The 27,544-nt window shown below is 53.6% G+C and overlaps 2 protein-coding genes across 5 annotated transcripts in view; both read left to right on the top strand.

The window, feature by feature from the left end:
* The window catches only part of IFT122 (intraflagellar transport 122), a 64,939-nt gene extending 50,875 nt beyond the window's left edge, over window positions 1–14,064 (top strand). For 3 of the 4 annotated variants that reach the window (XM_033132365.1, XM_033132362.1, XM_033132364.1), the window contains 10 exons: window positions 291–393; window positions 2,238–2,378; window positions 3,514–3,608; window positions 6,906–7,006; window positions 8,941–9,106; window positions 10,074–10,185; window positions 10,819–10,944; window positions 12,610–12,686; window positions 12,951–13,115; window positions 13,599–14,064. In XM_033132365.1, coding sequence (XP_032988256.1) covers window positions 291–393; window positions 2,238–2,378; window positions 3,514–3,608; window positions 6,906–7,006; window positions 8,941–9,106; window positions 10,074–10,185; window positions 10,819–10,944; window positions 12,610–12,686; window positions 12,951–13,115; window positions 13,599–13,688 — 1,176 coding nt within the window. In that variant the 3' untranslated portion in view covers window positions 13,689–14,064. The remainder of the gene's footprint in view (window positions 1–290; window positions 394–2,237; window positions 2,379–3,513; window positions 3,609–6,905; window positions 7,007–8,940; window positions 9,107–10,073; window positions 10,186–10,818; window positions 10,945–12,609; window positions 12,687–12,950; window positions 13,116–13,598) is intronic. The other variant, XM_033132363.1, reaches the window with a different exon arrangement.
* A 7,105-nt stretch (window positions 14,065–21,169) lies between these two features.
* RHO (rhodopsin) lies at window positions 21,170–26,407 on the top strand. The gene is made up of 5 exons (XM_033132484.1): window positions 21,170–21,625; window positions 23,388–23,556; window positions 24,850–25,015; window positions 25,116–25,355; window positions 26,218–26,407. The coding sequence occupies exons 1-5, from the start codon at window positions 21,265–21,267 to the stop codon at window positions 26,326–26,328; spliced, it is 1,047 nt and encodes a 348-aa protein (XP_032988375.1). The 5' UTR covers window positions 21,170–21,264; the 3' UTR covers window positions 26,329–26,407.
* The last annotated feature ends 1,137 nt before the right edge of the window (window positions 26,408–27,544 follow it).

Raw genomic sequence — 27,544 nt, 5'->3', positions numbered from 1 at the left:
CGCAAACCCTCAAAATAAAATGTTTCCGATTCTGTGCCGCTTCTATGGTCCAGAAACAGACTGTGTTGTGTAGTGAATCCAGTTGCTTGCATATTGCTGTTAATTGCCTTTTGTTTTCAAAGAGCTGATTTGTTTTTGCGTTTCTGGGGGTGGTGGAGGGGAGGCACTCTCCCCCTCTGAGTTGTCAGGCTGGCAAAATATGACATCCCTAATGGATTCAGCCAAGTGCCGTGTTTTCATGGGGGCTGTGGGGGCTGCTTTATTACGAATGCATTTGCTCCTTCCTCCAGGCCTTTGCTCTGGGCGAGAAGCACCCCGAGTTTAAGGATGACATCTACGTGCCCTACGCTCAGTGGCTAGCCGAGAACGATCGTTTTGAGGAAGCCCAGAAAGGTAGGCACACAGACTGGCACCATGCAGAAGGCCCTGCCCAGATACACATTCCCGGAAGGCTGCCGTGTCCCTCCCATTGTAGGCCCTAAGAAGCATGACTTTATCTGGGGACTCGATGTGTTTAGCAGTGAAACCTGGGAAGGAACGCAGTGGAAAGAACGTGGGCTTTGGAGTTGAACACACCTGGGTCCGTGACTCACCTGCCTCAGGACCTCAGGCAGGTCCTATCTCCTCTCTGAGCAAAGCACCGTGCACACGAATCTGTCTTTCCATTTAATCCTCACAACAGCCCTGTGATGGAGGTACCATTTTGTAGATAAGAAAACTGACGCTGGAAGAGGAAAAGGGATTTGCCTGAAGTCCCACAGCAAGGAAGTGGCAGAGAGGGAATTTGAGCCAAGGCAGGGTGAGGACAAAATGAGAGGACTCCTACAGAGTCTAGCGCTGTCTCACCTGCCACTTTCCTCTACCACGAATAGAAACTTGGATTCTCTTTCTGGCTCAGATAAATGGGGTGTCCTCTGCTCCTTGGCATTTCCCCTGGTAAAGTGGGCCGCTCACCAGGTTTGGCAGTTTCTGAAAGAGGAGTGAAAGGGAGTATAGAGCTTTAACTGGTAATAATAATTTCAAAATGTGACTGCCTTCTCTGTGTCAGGCACTGGCTGGGCCCTTATCTGTGTGTAGTTAATCTTAAATCTCTGCAGCAGCCCTGCAGAGACACAAAGCCAGAGAGTGACACAGCCCGAATTGGACCAGGATCTGTCTGGCTAGGGAACCTGATTCTTCTGCTAGGTTTTGCTACCTCTTTAGGAATTCTTCTAATTGAAGTTGGGTGTGTCATATTCCATATAGCATCTCATTTCCATGTGGTATGGTAGCGGTTGCCACTCCAGACACATTTTGGAACAAACGTCTCCCTGTCGGAGTTCCTCAGCTAAAAGCCCCCTTTGAAGGACAGCGTGTTCTCTACTGCTTCAGCATTTCCAGAGCACCCAGTTGTTGAAGTATCTGCATGTTTGGGCAAAACATATCAACCTATCCATCTGTCTGTGTCTGCCCTTCCAAGAATCTATCGCCATAGTAACTTGGTACTCAGACAAGAGATTGGCAATGAGAGTGGAACAAAGGCCAGACCTTTTCCTTCTCTAAACCTGAAGATTTGGATCTAAGCTGAGTGCTCACATGTGGGCAAATGTCACAGCTGGAAGTGCTTCCCTGGCAGCTCCCAACGACCCAAGAGTCTGGCACATAGTAGGTATAGGAAATTTCTCTTAAATGGGTGTAGGAACGATTGAGAGATTATTTCTTTGCTTGTTTTCACAAATGTTTGGTTGCTAGAGTGAAGCCAAAATTTTTTCAAGATTGTCATCAAAATAACTCAGTTGACCGATTGACGACTTGAGTTGGGCTCAGTTCTGTGACCTCGGGCATGCCACTTTACCTCCACCTTGCAGAGCACAACTTAAAAAGTCAGGTCCTGTTATGTCACCTCAGAAGTCACAAGGCTTTGCCCTGGAGTGGGGCAGGGGCAAAACCTCACTGATAAAGAGCAACAGTGTCGTCCTCAGACTTTGCCCTGCAGTTTGGTCCCTCAGGTTTTCCTGGCTGCCATGCCTTTCCAAAGTCGGTTGCCTTTTCCCAGCCAAAAAGGAGCAGATCTCACTGTAGTTTTTTCAGGATGTAGCCTCAGTTATTTATAGCCTTCGGCCTGAGAGGCTCATCCCAGCAACGAAGTACCACAGATGCTCTGACGAGTGTCCTATGTCTCCAGCAAGCAGCCCCTTGCGAGCCCCGCAGGATTCCCTCCAACTCCCCCAACTGCATGTGCTTTTGTGCCCCCCCAGCATTCCACAAGGCCGGGCGGCAGGGGGAAGCGGTCAGGGTGCTGGAGCAGCTCACACACAACGCCGTGGTCGAGAGCAGATTTAATGATGCTGCCTGTTATTACTGGATGCTGTCCATGCAGTGCCTCGATATCGCTCAAGGTAAGTAAACACCAGCCAGGCCCTCTCTGGCACCAAGATAAACATCGAGAAAGCTGGGACGTTTTAATTAAAGCCCTGGGCTTGTTTATGGGGTGTATTGTCCGAAACCCTGCCTTGAAGAGGCGTAATCTGGTGTGTCATCTTTTTCCCGTTCGCCCGTAAGCTTCAGGAGGGGATGAGGGCCCTCCTGGGATTGCAGATGGGAAGTCCTGCTCTGTGTTGCTAATTCAGAACATACTGATCCCCTGCTACCTGGGAGCCCATAACTGGACCTGAGTGAGCTCTGGTTTTAAAAAAATATATGTAATGAGATGAAAAAGAGATCACTTTACAAATAACACACTCCAGATTCTCACTCATTCCAGGAGGAAAACAGTTTCAAAATTGCTTTCTTTCACAAGGCTTCCCATGATGCTCTGAGGGAGTTTTGGAGGCGGTGGAGGGGACAGGGAGATGTCTTTACTTGACCAAGGCCAACGTGCAGGAATGGGAAAACCCTGGGATTGGAGGCAGCTAGGTGACTTGGAACAAGTCACATTTCCTTCCCAAACTCTACGTCCCTGTCTGTAGCATGGGGGGTAATCTTACCCTGCTTCCTTCCTAAGTCTGCTGTGAGCCTCACAGAAGCTATGGTTATAGTTTGATACATGTCAAGCAGGTGTAGGATGGCATTTTTCTGTTTTGGCCAATGGTCTGCGCTTTTGATAAGGAATGGCACAGCAGAAAGAGGCTTGAGGTGAGCATGAATAAAGTCAACGCCTGCCGATGCTCCCCGCCAGGCTTCTCTGGTAGCCCTGGGTCCTAGTGGTCACCTTCTTGCCCCAGCTGGTGTTCTCCCAGTGGGATGACCTTGTAGGGTGTAGTGTGGGGTCTGGGAGAACCTGCAGGAAATATCCTCAGACTTTCCCGGACCATGTTTTCTGCCAAGCTGAGACTTTGCTTGTCTTGGGACGGCCCCAGCTCCTTAAACACAGCACCTTTGCCATTTACTGCACCCCTTTGCCACTCTCCCCAGCTTAGGTCTGGTGTAGAGGGAAAACTGGCACCAGCAACAGTGCCATTCCCTAGCCCTTCTAGACATAGTTTGACTTGTTTTCTCCCTCCTGCCCTCCTGCCTTCCCACTGCACACCACAGATCCTGCCCAGAAGGATGTGATGCTTAGCAAGTTCCACCACTTCCAGCACTTGGCGGAGCTGTACCACGGCTACCATGCCATCCAGCGGTACACGGTAAGGTGGCCAGGAGACGAGTGCCTGGCGGGGGAGCCGCTTGCCAAACTAGGCACACTGACATTTGTTAAAGAGCAGCAGACCTCTGGATGGAACGTAAACCCACTGGGCAGGGTGACCTGCCGAGAAATCCTGCTCTCCTCCTGGGAGACAAAATTTGATTTTCTTTGATTAGCTACTTGTTTGACATGTAGCAAGCTGTGAGCTTCTGAATTAGCAAGTCAGAGATAGAATGGGTGGGTCTTTCTAGTTGCTTGCTTCAGGTTTGGGGGACTTAGGCCAACTCTGGGTTAGTCAGACAAAGGGCTGCCTCTGAAATGATCAGGACATTCTGTGGGGCTCTCTCTCCTAGATGGGTAAAGTCCTAGCTGTAAGCCAAGACCTGAGGTCCCTCCCTGGCCCTGCCACTGGCTTGCTGTGTGATGTTGAGCAATTTACTTCCTCTCTTTGGCCCTTAGTTTCCTTTTCTATAAAACAGGAGTGTTGGCTTGATCTCCAGAGACCCAAATAGTTCTTTTTAGTTACTCCTTGATTCTTTTGATTAAGCCATTTTAAATCTACCTCCTTCCAATGGAGGACAGGTGACAGATTGTCATCAGCTTCCTCATTGTGTATCCTCAGTCACTTAACAAATATTAAGCTTCTAAGTATTGATTAAGCTTCTACAAAGTGAGCTTATCCTGTGCTGATCAGCCTGGAGGATAATATCAATAACCAACCTTTAGTGAACACTTACTACATACGAGGCAATGTGCTGAGGGCTTCATTGTATTAACGAAATCAAAGCTTTTCAGCCACACGGTAGAGTAAGTACTATCATCCCCATTTTAGAGATGAGGAAACTGAGGTGCTGGACAGAGACATCCCACAGCTAGTATGTAGGAGAGCCAGGACTTGAACCCAGACAGTCTGGCTCCATAGCCTGTGCTTTCAGTCTCTCCCTGCCCCTCTCCTCTAACTTTGAGAAGGCAGAACACTGGCCTAACACCCAGCTCCACTGTGTGACCTGGGGCAAGTCGTTTACTTTCCTCTGTGCTTCTGTTTCCTTCTCTATAAAATTGGGTGTAATAATAGTACCTACTTTACGGGGTCGTTGGAGGATTAAATGAGTTAATATTAGAAAAGCACTTGAAAGAGTGCCTGACACAGAGTGACCCTAGGTGAATGTCAGCTTCTCCTACTGCCCGGTACAGAGGCTTCAAAAGAGGTTTCCATTGGTCTGCTCTCCCAGGTTGAGCAATTTACAGTTCTTGGACCATCTCGAAGGCCCGGCCTTCCACCTGGGCACCTCTTTGTCCCTCGTTTGTGCTGAACTCTCAGCACATTGTTTGTCTCTGGGGAAAGTCTGGCAAGAAAGGCTCCTCTGATAGGCTCTGCCTGAGCCACCCATCCAGCCTGCTTCTCATCTCTCACCCACACTAGGGTCAGTGGTTTCAAGGGACCTCATCTTCCCTTACAATCCTTTCAGGGCCCCTTAGCTCACCTGGAAAGAAGCCACCCCCCCAAAAAAAAGACCCCAAACTCAACTTAGTCTTGAAAGTCGGCCCCAGCTCAATCTTGACTTGCGTGAGCCACACTGGAGCCTAGCTCTCTCTCTTCACTCTTCCTCCTCTACACCTGGGGAGGTGGGCTTTGGGTGTGGGTCTCCTCTCTGTAACACCTGAGCTCTGCTCCAGGTCCTATGTGCAACTGTTGAGCTTGTGACAGCTTCATACTACCTGGTAGCCCTGGCTGTTCATTCTAGTAAGGCTTCTTTGGGCCATTCCTTCAACAAATGCCTGCTGTGTGACAGGACACAGTGGTGAACAAGACATTGTCCCTGCCCTTGAGGAGTTCCTAGTCTAATAACAAGTAGTTGCAGTACAGTTCCCTCAAAGAAAAGCTTAGAGGCCTAAGAAGACTTTCTGGAGGAGGTGTCCCCTAAACCAAGAACATGGAGATAAGTAAGAATGGGGCAAGTGAAAAGGAGAAGGAAGGACATTCCAGACAGAGGTCACAGCATGTGCAAACGCCTGCACGTGGGTGGTATTTTAGGGTTTGGCCTCAGGGCCCAGCAGAGCAGCTAGGATTCAGAGCAGACTGGAAAGGAAAGCAGCAGCGTTTTCCTGAGATCATGGCTTCTTTCCCAGAGGACAGGTGTTCATCCTGAGGTGTTCAACTTCCTCCCCGCGCCCTGTTCTTTCTAGGACATTTCTTAGCTTCCACAGCTAGTACAGTGTAACCAGAGGTAGGCTTCTCCCTGGCTCTCACCCAGAAAAGGATACAGTCTCAGGTTTTCTTGGGTTCTTGGAACTAACAGAGGCTATAGACATTTAAGTGAGAACTAAAGAGAGAATGCTGGGCTCTGAACTGAAGTGTAGTGTAAAGTGAGTCCTAGTGAATTTAGACCAATTAAGGCCTAGGTCCTGGTGGCTCGGTGAGGAGGATTGGTCTAGTAAGACCTTTCAGGAAATGTCAGTTTATTACCATGTAAGTGCTCGAGAGGGAGGGGTCGCTGGCCTGATTTAAGCATTGTCATCTAAAGCAGTCTCAGTTTGCACACACTGTGCCAGATTACTTCAAAACAGTATTCTTAACCTTTAATGGACCCTTTCAGATAGAAAATTCCCTGTGGTCTGCTGTGCGGATCTTCTGGCAGCCTCGAGGTACAGAAGACCTATTCATTCTGCTAACACATGTTGAGCGCCTGTGCAATTAGGGCCTGTGCCAGGTGCTGGGCACAGGGATGAGCGCTGAGGGGCTCCACTGCATGTGCTTGTTTGGTGGGCATCGAATGGGCAAGCTGCAGTTGGAGAGCAGAGAAGAGGTGTGCGATTTCATGCTCTGAAAGGTTAACTGCCTCCCATTAAAGACACGTTTATAGTGTGGTCATGTCCTAAATTGCACAGAGGTCTTCTCTTTTAGAGCTAATTGGGGACGACTTGAGCTCGTGGAAATGGAATCATTACGAACCCCAGAAGCAGTGCCACTCAGAAGACAGACATGCTTGGGCTTTGGAACCGGACCTGGGTTTGAGTCCCAGCTCTGCCTCTTTCCAGCCGCATGATTTGGGCAGATGATGTGTCTGGGCCTCGGTTTGCCCATCAGTACAGTGAGGATGAAAATGTATCCCTCACAGGACTGTGTTAATGACCACGTGAGACAGTGGCTATCAAGCACCCTGTGTATAGTAGGTGCTCATTAAGCAGATCTGCTCCTTTACTGAAGTATCTTGGAATTGTTGGTGTCTGCCTTTCGGCCTGGCCTGGCTGCAGCTCAGTTGAAGAATTCAGTTCCTGTTTGCTTTTCTCGCTGCAGGAGGAGCCGTTCAGTTTCCATCTTCCCGAAACCCTCTTCAACATCTCCAGGTTCCTGCTGCACAGCCTGACCAAGGACACCCCCTTGGGCATCTCTAAAGTGTATCCTCTCTCTTACCCCCGCTCTCTGTCCCACCCCTCTGTCTAATGGCCCCGAGAAGTTCTTTCCAGAGCACTTTGCTGGCAGAACCTTCCCTTTCTCCAGCAGCCCTCAGGGAAGAGAGAGAGCTTACCCGCTGCTGCTGTTTTCTGTAGAAGAGGCTCAGCCAGGAAGGCCAAGGGGCTAGTGCCAAGAGAAGATTGGTTTTCAGGGCTCTCTGGGCTAGACCCAGCCTGGGTCTCCGGCCAACACACTGTCCAAGCTCTCCCAGAACCCACAAATGAGGGCGTGACTGAAATGGAGGAAGCACCAGGCCTTTGGGCTTGGAATCTTCCCTGGAGAGGCGGGTTGGGGGCATTTGTTCTGCCCAAGCACCTGGCCAGGCAGTAGGTGACAAAGCTGCCGTCTGGGGGGGGGAGGTGACAAGTGTCAGGGCTGGGTTCAGTGGGATGTGTGCTATGTTCAAGGGCGGGATGTAGCTAAGGCTGGGGCCATGGCCGAGAAGGGTGCCTTGAAGAGCTGGCCGCCATCCTGCAGGCTGCGGTAACCAGGAAGACGGTAGAGTAGATATTGCAGCAGAGTACCCACTCACGGAAGGGCACGGAGGTGAAGGGAATGTGGTATGCGGGAGGAGATGAAGCCTGTCCCAGGCAGCTAGCCTGGATAGACAGCGGCCTCTTTCCTTCTCTGGCTGGTGAAGGCCACAGAGGGACTGTCAGCTGAGAAGGGGCTGAGGGCCTGTGCTGCCAGAAACTACCAGGAAATGACTCAAATCTTTAAGGTCCCCCAAATCATACAGGTCATAATTATCCCGTTCTCTTCTAAATCTCAGCCTTCTTTCAGCCCCTTCCCAGCCCCAACCCGACCTTCTTTCAGTAAAGAAAAAGGCCTCCCAGGAGATGGCTCAGAGGTGCAAATCTCTAAAAGGTGGCATCTCTAAAAGGTCCCAGGCCCTTTTCTTTTTCCAGGCCCATCATTTACATTTAAGGGGAACCCCCAAATCAAGCCATGCCTTCATTGACCACACCTGCTGGGGTCTCAGCACCTGCACCCAACCTTTCCAGCAAGTTCCATTCAAGTCAGCAGAATTTGATTGAACCCCTGTCTTGAACTTCACCCTATGCTGTCTGCTGGGGACCTGGAAATGGCTCCTGACACAGTCCTTGGCTTTGAGGAGTCAGAGTGGAGACACAGACAAGGAAACTCACCTCCCCACTGGGGGTGTGAGGAGCAGGAACCTCGGGCAGGAAAATGGGGTGGAGGCATGGGACTTGTGCCTCAGTGGTTAGCTGAGGCTTGCCAGGGGGAAGTGGGGACGGGCATTCACAGGTGGGGTGGGGAGGAAGGGCAGGCCGGGCCTGGGCACAGCCAGCATTTGAGGTGACCTGAGATTGAACCCAAAGGCTTGTGAGTCTCAGACGGAGGAGCTCCGAGGAAGGCCTCAGCAGATGAGGCTGACACTTAGAATTTGCTGTGACTCTTGGGGAAGTGCAGGCAGAGGGAAGTGCTCTAGGAGCTAGACCTGAGGGCGGCTCCCCGGGCAGTCTGGGACCAGGCTCTATCTGACAGAGCTGGAGCAGGAGGGCACTTGTGCTGGGCATTCTAGGGCCTAGCTGGCAGGCTGGGCTAGGTGGGGAGAGTCATTTTATCCTGGTCAGGGTACAAGATGAGCCATCAGCAGGCCTAGACAACCTAGACAAGGTTAAAATATTAATGGAAACTGCATTGTCTTTATCTATGAAAAAAATCCTCAAGGCTTGATATCCGAGAAACACACTCACATCCCACAAATGAACAAAGCAGTCCTCAGGCTCCTGCCCATGCCCTCCTGGCCCCAGCCCGGGCTGTGTTCCAGCACAGGCTCACGCCAAGGGTGGGCATTGCCAGCTCTCGGGCCCCGTGTGGCCTTTGCTGTCCTTAACCCTGTCATCGGCAGGAACACACTCTTCACTCTAGCCAAGCAAAGCAAGGCCCTGGGCGCCTACAAGCTGGCCCGGCACGCCTATGACAAGCTACAGGGCCTGCAGGTCCCCGCCAGGTTCCAGAAGTCCATCGAGCTGGGCAGCCTGACCATCCGCTCCAAGCCCTTCCATGACAGCGAGGTGAGGGCATGGCTCCCTTGGGCTAGAGGCTTCTCCTTCTCTCCGACCTCCTCTTTGGACGTCTCCTGATGCTTTCTTGTCCGGCCTGAGTTCCATTTGAAAGAGGGCTACCGTGCTTTCAGGGCTCTGTGCCCCCTCCCCTGCCTCGGCCCTGACTTGCCAACTCCTTCCACTCTCCCCTCTCCGCCTCCTCTGGTCTTTACTCAGCACCCCGCCGAAACTCCCTTAGGGGTCCGGCTGCAGCCTCCAGCCCCCCTGAGTCCCACAGCCTTGCCCTCCCTGGCTTCCTAGCCCTCCCAAGGCTCCGTGCATGCTGTGGCCAGCCCACACTGCTCTGCCCCTAGCCTCTCTCCACTGCTCCGTGTCCAGGTAGCTCTGCCTTCACCTCAACCTAGGAGCCCCTGCCCTAGCCCACCTTCTTTCTGGAACCAGGTTATTGCTGTCCAGTAAATCCAACCCATGTATCTGCAGCCCAGTCTGTGCCCCAGCCTTCTTTCCTCTAACCCAACCAGCTACTATCTTTCACAGTCCCCTCCTTCAAGCTCAGAGCAGAGATTTGGCATCAGACTCACATGACTTCAGATCCCAGCTCCACCTTTGCTGGCTATGTCTCAATCCTTCTGAGCCTCGGTTTCCTCCTCTATCAGACGGGGAATGTGCATAATAGCTTTCCCACAGGTGGCTGTGAGGATGTATGAGCCAGCGCAGGTGATGTGCTTAGCACAGCACCTGGAGCATGGTAAGTGGCCAGTAAATGTGGCCATGGTTATTGTCATTCCTGCCAGAACAGTGCTGCTGAGCCCTGCCTGTGACTGCGAGCCCCAAGCGACACGCCTCCAGCGTCTCTGTAGGACCTTACTCTGCTTCACAGAGCACAGAGCCCCAGGCCCAGTGCCCCCTCCCCACGCACCCAGCTGGCCTTTCCTCTGGGCACCCAGGCCCAGTCTGGTGCTTGTGTTTTCTGTAGGAGCTGGTGCCTTTGTGCTACCGCTGTTCCACCAACAACCCGTTGCTAAACAACCTGGGCAATGTTTGCATCAACTGCCGCCAGCCCTTCGTCTTCTCCGCCTCTTCCTACGGTGAGTCCGGCATGTACAGATGGGCACCATTGGATGGCTGGGCTCACTCCACTGCTTATTGGACACACGTGTCCTGATTTGTAAAATGGGGGCAGTGTGACACCCACCCTGCCTGACACAAAGTCATTCAGAGTTCCCAGAGACAGGACCCACAGTGCTGCGCAAACCTGAAGCACCCACTCCTCAGAACGTGGTGTGGGGCTTTGCATAACGTAAGTGCTCCAGAAATGGAGGCTGCTGGGTGGGCATTTGGTCTGGGAGACTGAGGTGGGTCCTCAAGTCCCAGCTCCTTCTACGTTGATACAGGATCAGAAGCCCCTGCCCGTAGCTGGGCAGAGGCCTTGCCTCTTCCCTTGGAGAGGAGCCCACCCAGCTATTAGGGGGAAGAAGGAGGGGCTAAGGCTCCCAGTTCTCACCCCACACACACACATGGACACCCCCACCCCATTCCCCGCTGCCCCCAGACATGGTGCGGGCAAGAGGGGGCCCTGCTGCGTGTGCTTGCTTTCAGAAAAGCCTGCTTCTGAGGGGGGAGGCCTCTGTGATCCCCCCACCTTCTCTCATGCTGCCTGGCAAGAGCAAGCAGCCCCTAGCTGCCACCGGGTTGCCATCTCCGTACCCTGTGCCCTCCAGAGGTGCTGCACCTGGTGGAGTTCTACCTGGAGGAGGGGATCACTGACGAAGAAGCCGTCTCCCTCATTGACCTGGAGACACCAAGACACAAGCACGAGAACAAATGGCAAGAGATCACCAGCAACAGTACCCTGGCACCGGGCTGGGCCTGTGTGTGTGCACAGGGCCTGGGTGCGAGGAGGCGGCGGGACGCCTGGTAGGATGGTTGGGCCAGCTGGGGCAAGGGCACGGCAGGCAGTCGCTGAGCAATTGGAGAGGCCCACATGGTGGCAGGGACACAGGCCAGACACAGGCAGAGCTGGCCAGAGTGAAAGGTGCAGGATGGGACAGCGCGTGCCCACAGGTCCAGAAGTGGCATGTGGGTGAGGAGACAGGACCTTGGCCTTTACCTGTGCTTCATTCCCCGGAGGGCCCCCCACCCATCCCTGGCTCCTAAAAGGCGCTGTCCATGCTTCTGGCCACACAGAGCTGAGGGGCAACTAACATGGCATATGACCTCTGTACTCAAGGCCCCAACTCTTCTAGTCAGGTCGCTTTTATGTACAAGGGACAGAGAGCACGACGAGAGAGGCTGAGCAAGCAAAAGAGTGTGAAGCAGCCTGCCGTAGGTGGACACTTAGCCAGGTCCACGTGCTCACTGGGCACTGGCAGGAGGCTGCCTGCCTTGTCCTTTTGGCTCTGCTGTCCTCTGGGTGGCGTCGTTCTTGGGCAGCACCCACCCATCCCCATCAGCTGTGCAGACGCTGCATCCCATCAGCCTTGCGACCCCTCGGAAAGGGTTGACACTCCTCCCAGCATGTCAGCCAAAACCCCCAGGCACATCTTGCTGGAACAACTTGGGCCAAAGGCCACACCTCAGCTTCTCCCTGTGGCCAGGACCATGTTCGTTGTCCTGCTGGACACGGGAGGAGGGCTTCTGCACGCTCCCTCCTGTTAACACGTGCAGCTGGGTCAGCAGGTCTGGGTGGGCTGGGAACCTACGTTTCTACCAGCTTCCAGGTAATGCCGATGCCACTGGCCCATAGACCACATTTTGAGGAGCAGAGGGAGAGGAAAACCCAGGGAGCTGAAGAAGGGAGACAGAAAACATGTCCACATGCCAGTCCTCTGCACACACACACACACACACACACACGCACGCACGTCAGATGCTTAGGCTGGATTGTTGCTGCCGTGTGGAGCCACGTCCTGTACCTGACCCCGTCCCAGGAGCCTCCGGTCCCCAGGGGTGGGGGGGCCTTCCTCATGGGAGTCCCACGGCCTTGCCCTCGCATCAGCTCTTCCACCACTGTCTGGCAGAGGTGGCAGCTCCCTAGGGACTTTCAGCCTATCCTGGCTGGCCGCAGGAGCTCTCACCCACTTCTCCGTGAGCTATGACCTGTGAGGCCATCTTAAGTACCTGCACACCACCTGGCACCTCCCAGGTGTTTCCCCAGGAATTGCCAATTTGCTGGCCCATCATTTCTATTCCCACACATGGCAGGCCCACGAGAGCCATAGAGTGGTCCGTGTGGGGCAGTGGAGAGCCCCTCAGAGCTGTTTTCCCTCCTTCCCCACCTGTGCACTGGGGCCTGGCCCCACCCTCTGTGATCAGGGCTGTCTGCTTCCTGGCCTGTGTTCCCTCCATTCCTCCATCTGGAGACCTGTCCTGTGGTCCCTGCCACCCTGCCCCAGAGCCATAGGGAGACACACAAGGCCCGGACGGAGCTCCCGTGAGTCAGCACATTGGGTGGAGGGCGAGGCCTGTTTCCTGCGCGGCCTCAGGTTCTATCCTTGACCAGACCCCTCCAGATTTCCAGACTCTGAGACTGGACGAGACCATGGACTCCATGGGAGATGACCCATTCACAGCAAAGCTGAGCTTTGAGGTAAGGGTGGCCCCGTGAGTGAGGGGCTGCTGAGGCCAGCGGAGCCTGTTGGGAGGGCGGTGTCAGGTCCCTGCTGTACACGCTCCTTGGTGTCCTGTTGGGGGGCTTCTTGTGACCAGAGATGGCCAACGGGCTACATGCTCTGCCAGGGGAAGCTTTGGGATCCACCCTGGCCACTCGCCCAAATTCCGAGCCAAATGAACCTGTCGCTGTGGCTGAGTGAGGGCTCTGGTGCCCTGTGCTTCCCGCCCGCCCGCCCTGCAGCAGGGCGGCTCGGAGTTCGTGCCTGTGGTGGTGAGCCGGTCGGTGCTGCGCTCCATGAGCCGTCGTGACGTCCTCATCAAGCGCTGGCCACCGCCCCTGCAGTGGCAGTACTTCCGCTCGCTCCTGCCCGACGCCTCCATCACCATGTGCCCCTCCTGCTTCCAGGTACTTTGCCCACTGCCTGCAGCTCATGCAAGGCTCCTGGTTTCTTCCTTCTGCTTTTCCATTTCCCGAATGTCCCCTTGGGGAGGCTGGGCATCTGGGAGGAGCAAGTGATCCCTGGACAGCCTTGGCCTTGGCTGTTCAGGGAGAAGAGGCTTAGCTTTCTTTAGGCCCTCCCTCCTCTCGCTTGCATCCCATGTGCTGTCTGGAGCAGACTTGCCCCTGACCCTGGGCTCTCGGTACCTGACCTTAATCCTGGAGGGCTGGACAAGTGTGATTCGCCTTTGAACTTCATTTAGAAAACGGGGCTTCAGACCCTTCTCCCCTCCACTCCCAGTCCTTGGACAGAGGAGTACTGGATCTGGTGTGCTAGCCCTGACTCACTGTCAAGCCAGCTAGCTCTGCCTGGAAGGGCAACAGTCCATGCCAGGCCCGGGGCTCATGCCCACAAGGCTGCCGCCCCGGGTCATGGCCGTGTTTCCTCAGATGTTCCACTCGGAGGACTACGAGCTGCTGGTGCTTCAGCACACCTGCTGCCCCTACTGCCGGCGACGTGTGGACGACCCCAGCCCCTGACTTGCGCTGCGGGGACCGCCCTCTCCCTCCGGGCCACCTTGTAGGCAGCGTAGAAAGAAGAGAGTTCAACTGTCAGAATGTGTCTTCTGCCCAGATGAAGCTTGTATTTTAGGGAGGGGACGTGTGTAACCACGGAATTCCTGTTTATGGCATTTTGTACCTTGTAAATAGCACCAGGAGATGGAGAAGAGAATGTACATATATTTTCTAAGAAAAAAAATCTGGTACTTTCAGAATGGCTCTGAGTTGTTCATGGCAGCCTGCTGGAGTCCACAGATCTGTCAGACCATTAACATGTACACTTTGGGAACAGATTGCCTCAATAATTACAAATAAAAGGGCTACTTATTTTCATCAGTGTCCACATTTTAGCAAATCTTCATATTGTCTGCAACTTAATTTCCTTATGCAAAAGTGCACCTGTTTCTAATTTGATCTGAGAGGAACATTACGTTTGCATTCGCTTAAAATTTAATCTAATCGAAATGACAATATGGGAGCAAGTAGGGGTATGGGGTCTATTAATATAATTTGGTTTAACGGGGCTCCTTCTTTACAAGAAATAAGATACCTGGCTGCAAAGAAGATGGCAAGAGGGCCCCTCCCCAGAGGTTCTGGAGTCCACCCTCCACTTCCCACCTGGGCCAGGGCCCCTCCTCCACCACCTTTCCTAGCTCCAAAGAAGCCTAAACCCAACCTGAGGCTTTCTCCTTCCTTCCAGGTCCTGAAGCGAGTGGGTTCCAATTGAGGTTCCACTACGGTCCCCTCCCCTGAGCATGAACAGTGTCTGATTTGGAGCTCAAGGGCATGGGTGGGTAGCAAACAGGAGCTGGGGAGGGAGAGGGCATGTCACGTTGTCTCAGTTCTCACACCAGCCCTATGAGGAAGGGTTACGATTTCCGTTCTACAGCCACGGGCGCAGGTGGAGGTGCTGGGGCCCAGGAAGCTCACCTGGCTCTGGGTGGGAAGCCCCTCATCTGTCCATCCCTGAGGCCCCTCTCCCTTTACCCTGCACTCGACCTGCCCAGGAGGGAGCAAGCAAGGGCTGTATTCAAAGTCTTGAAGCAGGAGGAAGGGAAATGGGCTGTCAGAGAACGTGTAGAAAACCACCCTCGTGATTAGTAGTACCTTATGGGGCACCTGTGAAGTGGGCAGATCGCAAGCAAGGTCCTCATTGGAGGGATGAAGAGGGGAGCGGCTGCAGAGGCCAGCCAGTGGTGAGTGCCAGAGCTGAGGCCCTGCCCCACCCCACCTCCCTGCCTCCATCTGCATCTCTCTTTGGAGATGATGGAGAAAGGGAGCCAGACAGTTGTGCCAACAGAACTCCTCCGTTGAGTGTCTAATTACTTACGATCATGCATGCTCTCTCTTGCTAAACATTTATTAATGTGTTAGGATTTCCATTAGCGCATTACTTGAACCGAAATCATTTGCATATGGCTGGGGAAAAGGGGGGGAGAGAGAGAAAACAGCCCCAGCCACCCAACAGGCAGGCGTCAATCACAGTGACAGATCAGATGGTCTACGGCTAGAGGCGGGGGGAGGCGGGAGGGGGCCCAGATGAGACTCCAGCAGGCATCCTTTCAGCCAAATAACACAAAAATGAGGGTATGCCGTGCCAGGTTCTGCTGCCATGGGGAAGCTGAGCTCTGGAGGCCTGAGTCTTGAGAAACAATGACCGTAGTTCCCATTAAGTCAAGTGCTTGCTGAGTGCCAGCCCCTGTGCTAAGCACTTTCCAGGTATCATCTTATTTCATCCTCAACAGCCCCCAAGGATGCCCATTTTACAGATGATGAAACTGAGGCTCAGCAATGCACTCTTTTCTTTTATTCAACAAATATTTATTGAGCCAAGACAAAACTCACAGCCAGGTACTATGTTCTGCTCTCTTGTCCCGACCTGGAGGGCATCTAGACCATGTCCAGTCCTCTCTCCAAGGCTCAGTTTCCTGGTGCATACAAAAGAGCCCCCTCCAGCTATGACACGGGTTCAGGCCTCTGACACTGAGGTTCAGTCTTTGTCTGATGATCTGACAACCCCTGCATACTATGAGGAAGGTCCCACAGGGATCTTGAGGTACCCATTTCACTAAGAGAAGACTGAGGCCCAGAGAGAAGAGTGGCTACCAGACACCACACAACTTGGAAGTGGTTCAGGCTGCACTTGATCCTGACCTCTTGTCTCCAGGTCCTCAACATTGTTCCCACATTCTCAGACGGAGAAAGCAAGGAAACGGGGGATGGGGCCTGGGTGCCCAGAAAGAACCCCAAGCCAGACTTTAGGTGGGCCTGACTCTCAGCCAGCTGAATGTCCCCACCTATCCCCAGCAAGGCTACCAAAGCCAGGAGCCTCTTGGGACTCTGAGTGGGCAGGTGACCCTTCTCCAAGGTTGCTGCCAACTGAAGATACCACGTGACCTTCCACTTGTACCAGCCCTGACCTCAGGGCAGGTAGGAGCCCCAGCAAGGAGGCCACCATGGTGCAGGGCTCTCACCCTGGGCCAGGCACTTACTCCATGATATTCCCCCACCCAGACTCCAGAATATCTTCCTAAAATGCGACCCTGATGATGCTCCACCCTTGCTTGTAACCATCAGTGCCCCCGATGCCAGCCAGGCAGAGACCGACTCCTAGTCCTCCCTCTGTCCCTCCCGGCCACGCCATCCCAGGTCCCCAGCGCCTCCAGTGCCTCCATACGATCTGGCCCCTCCTTCCCTGGGCCTTGGCCCTGTTAGCGCCTGCTGAAGCTGGGGGTCTCCCACGTTCCCTCCTGGTCCACAACTTGCTCAGCTGGGTTCCCGCAGCACTGGTGCTGGGAGCAAATTCCCACCTCTCATGGTTATTCGTTTTTCCCTGCTGCCCCCTGAGACCAGGAGCTCCTTGAGGGCAGGGTCTGGGCAGGATTCATCTCAGTGTCCCCAGCACCCAGCCCAGGGCCTGGTGCATAGAGGTGTTTGGCAAACACTGGGTAGGACAGAAAGAGGGAGGGAGGGAGGCAAGAAAGGAGGAAGAAGGAAAGGGAGGCAGGAGGAGAAGAAGGAAGGGGAGGAAAATCAGTCTGTCCCCATTTCCATCTTCCCCATTGATATTCTTGGCTCAGTCTAAGGCCTCACAGCCTGGTGACACAGCCAGGTGGGGTGAAGCCAGTGAGGAGGTGGGAAGAGGAAGGAGGGTGTGGAAGCAGCTGCTGACCAAGCAGCACCTCCGTGCAGAGGCTTACGAGCTATTTGTGCACTGCTGCTAAGGCCTAATCCTCCCTGGCGAGTCAGAGCCCGACACCTGGGCTCCCAGAGGGGCTGCGCTTGGGAAGCCCTGAGGTGGCCACGTCTGTCTTCAGAGACAGCCAACATAACCCCCACCCCGCCCTGGGTCCCCAGCATTCACAGCTCATCACAGCTTGTTCTCAGCCTGGCCAAGAGAGAGGCTGAGGTGGCAAGGGCTCAGAAAGTCACCCACACTCAGGCTTGGCCATTGGCCTGGCCACTGGCTCCTCTGGCTGAGGAGTTAGATGGCCTGGGGGCCATCAATTCCAGCGCTCCTCAGGAACCTCAACCCTCTGAGCCTGTTTCCTCATTGTTCAGAGGAAAGGGAGACCTCTGCACAGGGGCCAGGAGCACTTGTTCATTTATTTGACATATATTTATCGGGCACTTACTCTGGACTATGAGCTCAGATGCAGCAAAGAACAGGCTGGGCCAGCGCTACTTGCTAGAAAGAGATGGGCAGCCCCACTGAGGAGACAAATAAGACCGTTGCTGATAGTGATTAAATAGTAGAAAATGAACGTGGTGGGGGTAGGAGCTCTGGTTTGCAGAGTTCTGTGTATGGGGGCCCTCCAAGGACTTGAGTTGTGAGCCGATACCTGAACGAGAATCAGAAGAGGACCACACTTTTAGCAAGACTCACTGATCACTAACAGGCACCAGAGCAGGAAACTGAGGCACAGGAAAGACAGGAGGCTGGGCTGCATCCAGGCTGTGGCTGCAGAGCCTCAGTCTGTACAGAAGGGTAGGTATAAATGCACATGCCCACCGAGGGAGAACCACGAAACCTAAATTATGAGGTCTGAAGGTCTATGGGTCCCTGAGGTTTCCTAGGCTCAGCAAACGGAGGCCCAGAGCGGGGAGAAGTGGGACTTCTTGAGCTCTCATGGTGACACAGAGCCACAGGCTCAGGCCCAGTGCCACCCCCTGCCCTCAGGGCCACCACTGCTGCACCAGGCCGGTGTGACTCCGTCCAGGTCCTTTTTCACTACCCAGTACCCCCTTCTTTTTTGTCATTTATTCCTCAGTGTGAAGGACTGACAGATCTTCCCTGAGAGCTGTCTTTGATGCTGGAGGGGGGTGTGACCAGGCAGGTTATAGCTGGGGCTCTCACTGATTTGTCACGTGACCTGGGCAACTCACTGCTGATGGTGGGCCTCAGTCTCCCCACATGCAAAATGCAGCAGGAAGGGTGAGAGTAGGTGACTTCCGATGACCTTCCAGCTCACTCCCTGTGCCTGTTGCTCTGAAAAAAGAGCATTTTTGTTTTTTAAAAAAATTCTTTGTCATGCCTTACGGAATACAGAGCACCGTCTCCCCAGTAAGGGCCTTTAGCTCCCCCTCACCTCACCCTGTGGGGGTGGCATTATTAAACTCTCTTACAGAGAAGGAGACTCCGAGAGGTAGCCTAGTACAATGGTACCTCGGTTTTCGAACATCTCCATTGACGAACATTTCGGTTTACCAACGCCGTAAATTTTATGGATCTATGGTGTCATTTGATAGTAAAATTCATGCTAAATTTGCAGTTTTAGGGGTTGATTTTAAAGGTCTGGAACGGATTAATCCATTTTGCATCACTTTCTATAAGGAAACCGTGCCTCGGTTTTCGAACATTTCAGAACTCAAACGGTCTTCCAGAACAGATTATGTTCGATAACCGAGGTACCACTGTACTTCCTGAGGTAACCTAGATCCATTCACTCATTCCACAAATATTTATTGAACACTTACTCTGTGCCAGGCCCTGGGGATACATCAGGGAACAAAACAGACAGAAACCCCACCTCTTTCTAGTTCAGGGGAAACGATTCACACTGCTCCTGCTTCAGGCCCCGAGCTGGGCTCTGAGGGGCCTCGCGGGCTCACATGACAGCCCGGGCTATGGACCAAAACCCACGAACAGAACATGAATTAAAAGCTTCCAGGCTGCAATAAGCAAAAAGAGGTTAACAGCATGGCACTGAGGTCAAGGGTCGAGGACTCAGCCAAACCAGGGTGAGGCTGTGTGGGGACCAGTTTTGACTCGGGGGATCCAGTGACCCTCCCTCCATCTGGCTGCCAGGGGCTGGGCTGTGTCAAAGTCAAACCCTCCACCTTGACCTCATTAACATTGGGCCTAATTTCTGGGCCAAGTGCCTTAAACAGCAATAGGTCACACGCCACCCACCCGGCCACGCCACCCTCTGTGCTCATTCCACCAATACCCATTTCAGCAGCCCTCCGTGTGCACGCCCAGACACCACCTGGGACAGGCAGTGGTCTGGAGTCCCAGGTGGCCTGGAGGGAAGGGGGCACTTTTCTGAGCAGACAGCCCCAGGTTGGAAGGAGACTGGTCGACAAAGAGCTTCAGGGATGGAAGTCTGGGCGACAGGGATACTTCCCTGCTGGCCTTGAATTCCCAGCCTCAGGGCCTTTGCACTTGCCGTTTCTTCTGCCTGGATATCTCCACCCCCACCCCCACCAGATCTTAGCAGGGCTGGCTCCTTCCATCACTGAGTTCTCAGTTCAAATTGCACCTTCTCAGAAAGGCCTTCTTGGGCTGCTCTAGATAACTATGTTGGGAGTGGGTCATGATCTGAACTTTTGCTATTGTTTCATTACTTATTTGTGGGGCCCTCCCCACCCTCACACAATGATACTTCCTAAGGGCAGGGACTTGGTCCTTCTTGTCCACTGTGTCCCCAAGAGCGACTTGTGTTGCTACACATTTATGGCGGAATGGTGGTCATCAAGCACCCCACACAACAGCCACTCCAGCTACCCTACTTCATTCCTGGGAGGTGTCTTCGCTTTCCTGTTACAGATGAGGGAAGTCTGTCAGCATCGGGCCTCTTATTTGCCCCCAAAGCTCTTCCCGCTGCCTGGGACCCACCTTCCTGGGGTTACATGTCACACAGCATCCAAGCCCCACAGTCCCGGTCCAGCCTGACCAGACATCCCCAGGCGTGTCCTGTGTGCCACAGCATCTAGCCAGGCCTATTCGCAGGATCTGGCTCCCCTTTGCACTGGAGTCCCCAGGAGGCTGGGACCACAACTGCCTTGCTCAGCGCAGTGATCTGGTGCCCAGCTCAGGGCTTGGCATACAGTCCACCCCCTGGATAGAAGGCCTTACTTCAGGATCCCGGAGAACCTCTGTCCTCTCCCTGCTTCGGTCACCCCTTTCTCTGGTCCCCTTCCTCCATCCTCACTTTCTCCAATCTATCTTTGGGGGCATTTGAGCCACCTTTCTGTCCCTGAGATTTCAAACCACTACCCACTGCCCTTCAGATAAAGCCAAGTTCCTCAGCTTGGTATTAAGACCCATCAGAGCTGTCCCCAGCCCATGTGCAGCCACAGCCCAGACGGCCTCAGGCCTCTGCCCAGCCTTTGTCTTCAGTCGGCATTATCTTCCCCACTAGGCCACCTGGCAAAGTGCTCCCCTCCCTCAAAGACCCAAACGTCACCTCCCTGGCACTTCCACAGGCAGGCAGCCTCCCTTCCCTGGGCCAGGATGTCTTCTTCCCACCTCAGAATCCCTCTGAGCCTGTAGGCTCCTCCTTTTTCAATCTTTGTAACCCCAGTGGTTTGCACATGAATGTTTGATGAACGAGCGAGCTAATGAACGCCCATTCGATACAACTAATACTTACTGAGCTCCTGAGCTATACTGGGCTATGTGTTTGGCATGGGGAACGCCAAAGCTCGCAGGATGTGGCCCCTGCCTCATGAAGCTCGTAATCTGGCCAGACGGGCTAGTGTGTGTCCAGCAAGTGGATGAGCCAGGAGGTGACTTAGATGGAGAAGAAACAGGTAAAGGGTTGAGTGAAGGGATGAGAGGCTGAGAATAACCAGACCCTCCGCCTTTAGGGAGTTCATGGTCCGGTCAGGAGGAAGATGAAGTCAGCACATATAATGCCAGAGGGAACGGGCCTGGAGTTGGAGGTCCCAGTGCCAGCCAAGGCCACCAGGCTGAGATGGGCAGAGATTCCTGGGGGACAGAAGCGTGGGGGTGGGCAACCTTGTCCTTTCCCAGGGTCCCTAGCACCTTCCCTCCCCAACCCCAGGCTTCTACCTGGAGTCACCTTGGCCCCTCTTGGGAAGCCAATTAGGCCCCCAGTTGCAGCACTGGGAATTAATATGATTAATAACACCCCCAATCGCCCAGGTGCTGATTCAGCCAAGAGCTTAGGGAGGGGAGGTCACTTTATAAGGGCTTGGGGGGGCAATCGGAGCCCAGAGCCGTCCAGCTGGAGCCCTGCGTGGCTGAGCTCAGGCCCCAGCGGCATTCTTGGGTCAGAGCCACCTGTGGGGCAGCGCAAGGTCCTCAACCATGAATGGCACAGAGGGCCCCAACTTCTACGTCCCCTTCTCCAACAAGACAGGCGTGGTGCGTAGCCCCTTCGAATACCCGCAGTACTACCTGGCCGAGCCATGGCAATTCTCCATGCTGGCCGCCTACATGTTTCTGCTGATCGTGCTGGGCTTCCCCATCAACTTCCTCACGCTGTACGTCACAGTCCAGCACAAGAAGCTACGCACACCTCTCAACTACATCCTTCTCAACCTGGCCGTGGCTGACCTCTTCATGGTCTTTGGAGGCTTCACCACCACCCTCTACACCTCTCTGCATGGATTCTTCATCTTTGGGCCCACAGGATGCAATCTGGAGGGCTTCTTTGCCACCCTGGGCGGTATGAGCTGGGGTGTGGGTGGGCAGGGGCACAGGAGCCGGGGGGGCATGGAGGCATCTGGGGACAGCCCCAGGCTTGGGGGTGGGGGCAGAGAGGCGGTGGTTCTCTGCTGTCGTTGGCATCATCCAAAGCCCTCACTTAATCAGCAAGCACTTTGGTGATGATGGGCTAGGCTGCCGTTTGGGGAGGGCAGGCACTGAGCACTGTTTGTGTCACTTGGGGTGGGGCCATGGCCTTGCTTTACAGCAAGGAACCTGAGGATGAGAGAAGTCACGGGCTCTGCTGGGGTCACGTTGTGGCAGGGTCAGAGCTGAGCTCTGAGCCCCCATCTATGTGGCCCCTCAGGCCATTTTCAGTTTCCCTCAGAGCAGCTGTGCTGGGGCAGACCCAGGCTGGGCGCTGAGCAGAGAGCTGGACCACAGAGTTCCCTGTGCTCAGGGCCCCCAGCTCAGAGCAGGACGCAGATTCTCAGTCACCCAGCCACTGGACTTTGCCTGTGCTGGGCCATGGGCTCAGTCCCTCCCCACCCAGCACCTATCTGACTCCCTTCCTGCCCACCTTCATCCTCTCTGCCATGCATGAATGCTGTTTGTGTTGAGGAGCTCATCCCTTCAAAGAAACTCCTTCCATAGAGAGGCATTAGACCTGTGCGGTGATCTATTGCTTTGAAAGATGCTTTCAAATATTTCTTTGACTAGAAATCTGATGGGAGAGCTACCAAAATAATAGATCCCATTTAGCAGATGAGAAAACTGAGGCATGGAGTGGGGAAGACTCATTAGGAATATGGCAGGGCCTAGGTCTCCTGGCTCAGATCTGGGAACTTTCTCCCAGGACACACAGTCTTTCAGGTATGCAGGAGACAAAAGAGGTCGTTATTACAAAGCCAGGATGATGGGAAGAGCCTAGCACCAGCTCCAAGGACTGCTCTGCTGCCTTTCTTCTCTCTACCTCATGGGTCCAGGTTGCTACCTCTGCCCCATTCCCAGGGAATCTCTGGCTGTCACCTTCAGTGACCACAGACCGTTCAGCCTCAGGCCAGAAGGTAGGAGCGAGACAGGGGTGCCGTATATAGGCAGACACTTCTCTGGGGGTCAGTCCCAGTTTACCACTACTGTCCTGGAATAATTACTAGTGTTCTCTTTCACGCTCAGAAATGTCACAGTTTGGTTGATAAATTCTATAACCACCCTCCCTCCTGATTTTCGGGGGTGATGTGTAGCACAGATGTCTGAATTCCATCATTATTTCCTCCTTCTTCCTCTGAGCCAAAGATCATCCATTTTCCTGGCTCCTAGGAGAGGGTCCTTCTCATATACCCAGGTTATTTTATTTCCCTAGAGGGGAGAGGCCACTGCTCCAGAGGGAAGGAAAGACTTCCAACTCCATGTTTCTCCAATGCCTTTCAACAGGGACTCTGCCTGTTGCCCCTGAAAGGCAGATTCTCCTGTAAAAACTCCCCAGGGCTCCCAGTCCAATCATGACCTCTGATCTGATTTCCGTGTCCCTTATGAACCCAAAGTTCTAAGTGAACTAAACTTCCTGGAAGTTACTCACTCCCCCCGACATACTGGTCCCTCTGCCCGCAGCCCCTTCCTTCCTGTTCACAGTGTCTAAGCCCCATCTACCCCGAGGCCTCACCTGGGCTGCCCCAGGATGCCTTCCCAGTTGGCCTCTCCCATACAGGATGAGTGCTGCCTCCTTAGAAGGACAGTGGGGTCCGGGCAGGTGGCGTGCTGACCAACAGCTCACTGCCTTGCAGGTGAAGTTGCCCTGTGGTCCTTGGTGGTCCTGGCCATCGAGCGGTACGTGGTGGTATGCAAACCCATGAGCAACTTCCGCTTCGGGGAGAACCACGCCATCATGGGGCTCGCCTCCACCTGGGTCATGGCACTGGCCTGTGCCGCACCCCCGCTAGCCGGCTGGTCCAGGTAATGGCCCTGAGCAGAAAGGAGGAGTCTCGGGGAGTCTTGTTTGGGGCCCCCAGCCAGGACTCAAACTTGGGGCTGTCTGGTTCCAGGCACCGAGTTCGCAATTCTTCTGGGGTCGGGGTTTAGGGCAGGGGAAGAAAGGATCAGGCCCTAATGTTGCTATAAGGGTTGGTCCCACCTCCTGAGTCCCCATGTCAAGGAGAATCTAAGACACCCAACCCTTCCCCTTGGCTGTGCCCCTAATCCTCTCCTAAGCCAGGGCCAGATTCCAATCCTCTTTGGGCCAGTGCCCCATGGGCAGCTCCCTTTGACCTTGGGCCTTAGCACCCAGGGCTGCTGAGCTTCCCAGTGTAGGTGGTGACGTTGCAGATCCTAGGACCTGGGTCCTGTCTAGTGTGCAGGCCGTTGTCTTCAAGTGGGGTTGAGATGAGCGATGGGGAAAGAGAGGACTGGTTTGGGAAACTGGACTGGTGACTCTACGGGTTCCCAGAGACCTCATGTCCCTCTGCTTCCAGAACATTCCCGTTCTCTTTTCCCTTGCCTCCTCGGCATTCCTGGGGTTATTTTTTTGCCCCTTGCTGAATTGAAGCCCACCCTCTCCGGCCTCTTTTCCTGTCTTCTCTAGTCTGGTCCAGTTACATCCTTGTAGGCACAGCCAGCCCGTGGACACGCCGTGTTTTCTGAGGTCGGTCCAATATCACCGTCCTCTACACTCATTGAAACTTCCTAACCACATGCCCAGGGGCCTCTTATATCCAGAAACTGTGCAAAGATTTCTTAGTTACCCTGTGTGCCCATCTTTGGGCTAGAAAATATTCTTACCTTGTTGTTAGTAAGACCTCGGTTTGTTCAAACTGCCTCAAACACAGAATTTGGGAGCTTTCCCCTTCTTCCCACCAAGCCTCTGTCCTGCATAGCTCGAGGGCTGGCCTCCAGCCACTGTTGGGCAGTGGATCTGGTGAAATCCTGGGCCGGTCAGTGGTGTGCAGGGGCTGCCAGGTGAGAGGCTGGGCAAGGACTGGATAGTATCATTATTACACGGCTGCCAAACAAGCATGAAACAATGCTGTTTTCACAATGTGCATTTGAATCCCTTCTCTCAGTTGATTTGATCCTCACAGTCACACAGCCAAGTGGACATTTTTTTATCCCCATTTTACAGAGAGGGAAACTGAGGCCCAGAACAAGGCCAGCCACATAGCAGGTCACTCTTGTCAGCTGGGGCCTGTTCCCAAGTTCCTCACATGTGGGTCTCTTATGTCCCCTCCTGTCCCATCCTTCACTGTTCCTCAGGTACATCCCAGAGGGCTTGCAGTGCTCATGCGGGATCGACTACTACACGCTCAAGCCGGAGGTCAATAATGAGTCCTTTGTCATCTACATGTTTGTGGTCCACTTCACCATCCCCATGATTGTCATATTCTTCTGCTATGGGCAGCTGGTCTTCACAGTCAAGGAGGTAAGGTCCCATGCTGGGGGACATGCACGTTGAAGGGATCGAGCCCAGCCCCTGGCCCAGAGTTGCCACAGTCCGGACACCAGGCCTTGTGTCCCTGCAGGCGGCCGCCCAGCAGCAGGAGTCAGCCACCACCCAGAAAGCTGAGAAGGAAGTCACTCGCATGGTCATCATCATGGTCATTGCTTTCCTCATATGTTGGCTGCCCTACGCTAGTGTGGCGTTCTACATCTTCACCCACCAGGGCTCCAACTTTGGCCCCATCTTCATGACACTGCCGGCATTCTTCGCCAAGTCCGCCTCCATCTACAACCCCGTCATCTATATCATGATGAACAAGCAGGTGCCAGGTGGCGGGCTGGGAGGGTCCAGGTCCCCCAAACCACAGAGGACAAGCTACATCCTTGACTAGGCCTCAGTCTTCCCATCTGCAAAATTGGGCAGCTGAGTCTATCTCCCTCAGAGCATCAGAATCGTCTGGGAGAAATGAAGATTTCTGGGGCCCACCCTGACCTGCTGACTCAGGGTTTTTGAGCTGCTGATTCAGCAGTTCAGGGTGGGCCCCAGTAACCTGCATTTCTAACAAGCCTTCCAGATGACTGAGGCTAACTCAAGTATGAGAAGTGCTAATCCACATGGTTCTGGAAGCCTGCTTTAAAGGTCAAGGGGTCAGAGTCCCAAGCCTGGGAACGGGATGGTGCCAGTTTCCATCAAGGAACTAAAAAGTCTTGTGCTGAGGGATAAAGGGATAAAGCCATCCTTTAACATAGACCAGTGATTTCTCTGTAGAATCCATGATCCAGTGCAGAAAATGTGGTCTCTGGAGTCAGGCCTATTGGATTCAAATCTCAGCTCTGTTATTTTCTAGCTGTGTGACCTTGGGCAAGTCACTTCCGTGTCAGGGCTTCAGTTTCTTCAGAAAGGGTGAAATCTTAAACTCTTGAGTTAAATGACATAATTTACAGATAGCCCTTGTCACACAGAGGGAATTATGGGATGTCATTAGTGACAAAGCCCCCTCAGATTTGGTCCCTGGCATATCTGGTATGTTTAGTAACTTCCTTCCAGAGAGCCAGATTTGAGACGGGAGTAGAGGCTGAGGGCTAGAGTGGAAGGGGGTTGGAAGCAAATCTTGCCAACCGTGCCAGTTTGCTACCCACGCTTTGGGTGGACCCTGATCCTGACTCGTGCCCCTTTTCTTCCAGTTCCGGAACTGCATGCTCACCACCCTCTGCTGTGGCAAGAACCCACTGGGTGACGATGAGGCCTCCACCACGGCCTCCAAGACGGAGACCAGCCAGGTGGCGCCAGCCTAAGCCCTGTCAAGGACTCTGTGGCCGACAGTAGGAGTCTCCCGTCCCCCACACCCACCCCCAGGGACAGCTGCCCCATCAGGAGCCATGCCTGTCGGAATCAGGTCTCACAGGCTCCATGAGTTAAAAAAAGGAATTAATGAGAGAAAAATGAGGCTTCCCACTCAATGAGAACGGCCTGAGTTGTAGTCCTGAGTTCCCAGGGAATGGTGGAATCTGTACCCCTCCTCCCCCCAACTCAACACTCAGGAACACAAGCACTCTTGCAGTCTGGAAAAGTGTCCCAGCTTAGGGATAAGTGTCTAGCACAGAGTGGGGCACAGAGTGGGGCACAGAGTAGGTGCTTAATAAATGCTAGATGGAGGGAGGAAGGAATGAAAGGAGAAATGAATGGAAGGATGAATGGGCAGGGAAAGCATATATATATATACCACCTTAGCAGCAGCCGCTCCTTGGCTGATGACCTTGAGCAATTGTATTCTGCCCTGGGCCTCATTTTCTTTCCCCATAAAATGGGAATCCCAAATCCCTGTCCCTGCCATACAGGGCTGCTGTGAAGATCAAATGAGATGTGTGTGTGTGTGCATGTGTGTATGTGTGTGTAAGAGAGAGAGTAAGGAGCTGTACAGATTGTAGTTAATGTTATGAATAATATCAATTAATGTAATTAATTAATTCTTATGATCATCTCTTCTTGATAATGAACATTTGTATGAACATTTGTATATTGGACAAGGCCCCAGGTATCCAGCCTCAGCAGGTTTTTTAAAATTAGTCCGGCATCGAAGCCAGACCAGGTCTGGGTGTTGGGCCACATGGAGGGACAGTTGAGGAAATGCAGAAAATAGTCATCAGACGTGAAAAAACATTGGGGGCGTGGAGTCTGGGGACATGGCCCGAGATTTTACCTCTGGCCACGCCCTGGGCCCAGTGGCTTCCTGTGAAGAGACAGGACTTTCTCTCAACTTCCAGAAACCACATGATCTCCTGCCTAACACTCAGGCCACAGCATTTCTGGGCCAGTATGGAGCTTCTTAAAGCCATGCTCATCTGCCCACATTTAATAAAGAGCTGAGTCTCCAATGTCACCCTGGTCTCAAAAGCTTAGAAACAAAGAGTGGAAAATTCAGCCGGGCCCACCTTCCCAGGGGATGTTCACAGATCCCAGATTCTAGCTCTCTTGCTGGGTGAGCTCGTCTTCAGCAGCTCCAGTCCATTC

Source organism: Rhinolophus ferrumequinum, chromosome 17 (assembly GCF_004115265.2).
Source record: "Rhinolophus ferrumequinum isolate MPI-CBG mRhiFer1 chromosome 17, mRhiFer1_v1.p, whole genome shotgun sequence".
Classification (NCBI taxonomy): domain Eukaryota; kingdom Metazoa; phylum Chordata; class Mammalia; order Chiroptera; family Rhinolophidae; genus Rhinolophus; species Rhinolophus ferrumequinum.
The sequence above is the reverse complement of the archived record's forward strand: the minus strand, read 5'-3'. Positions and strand labels throughout refer to the sequence as shown.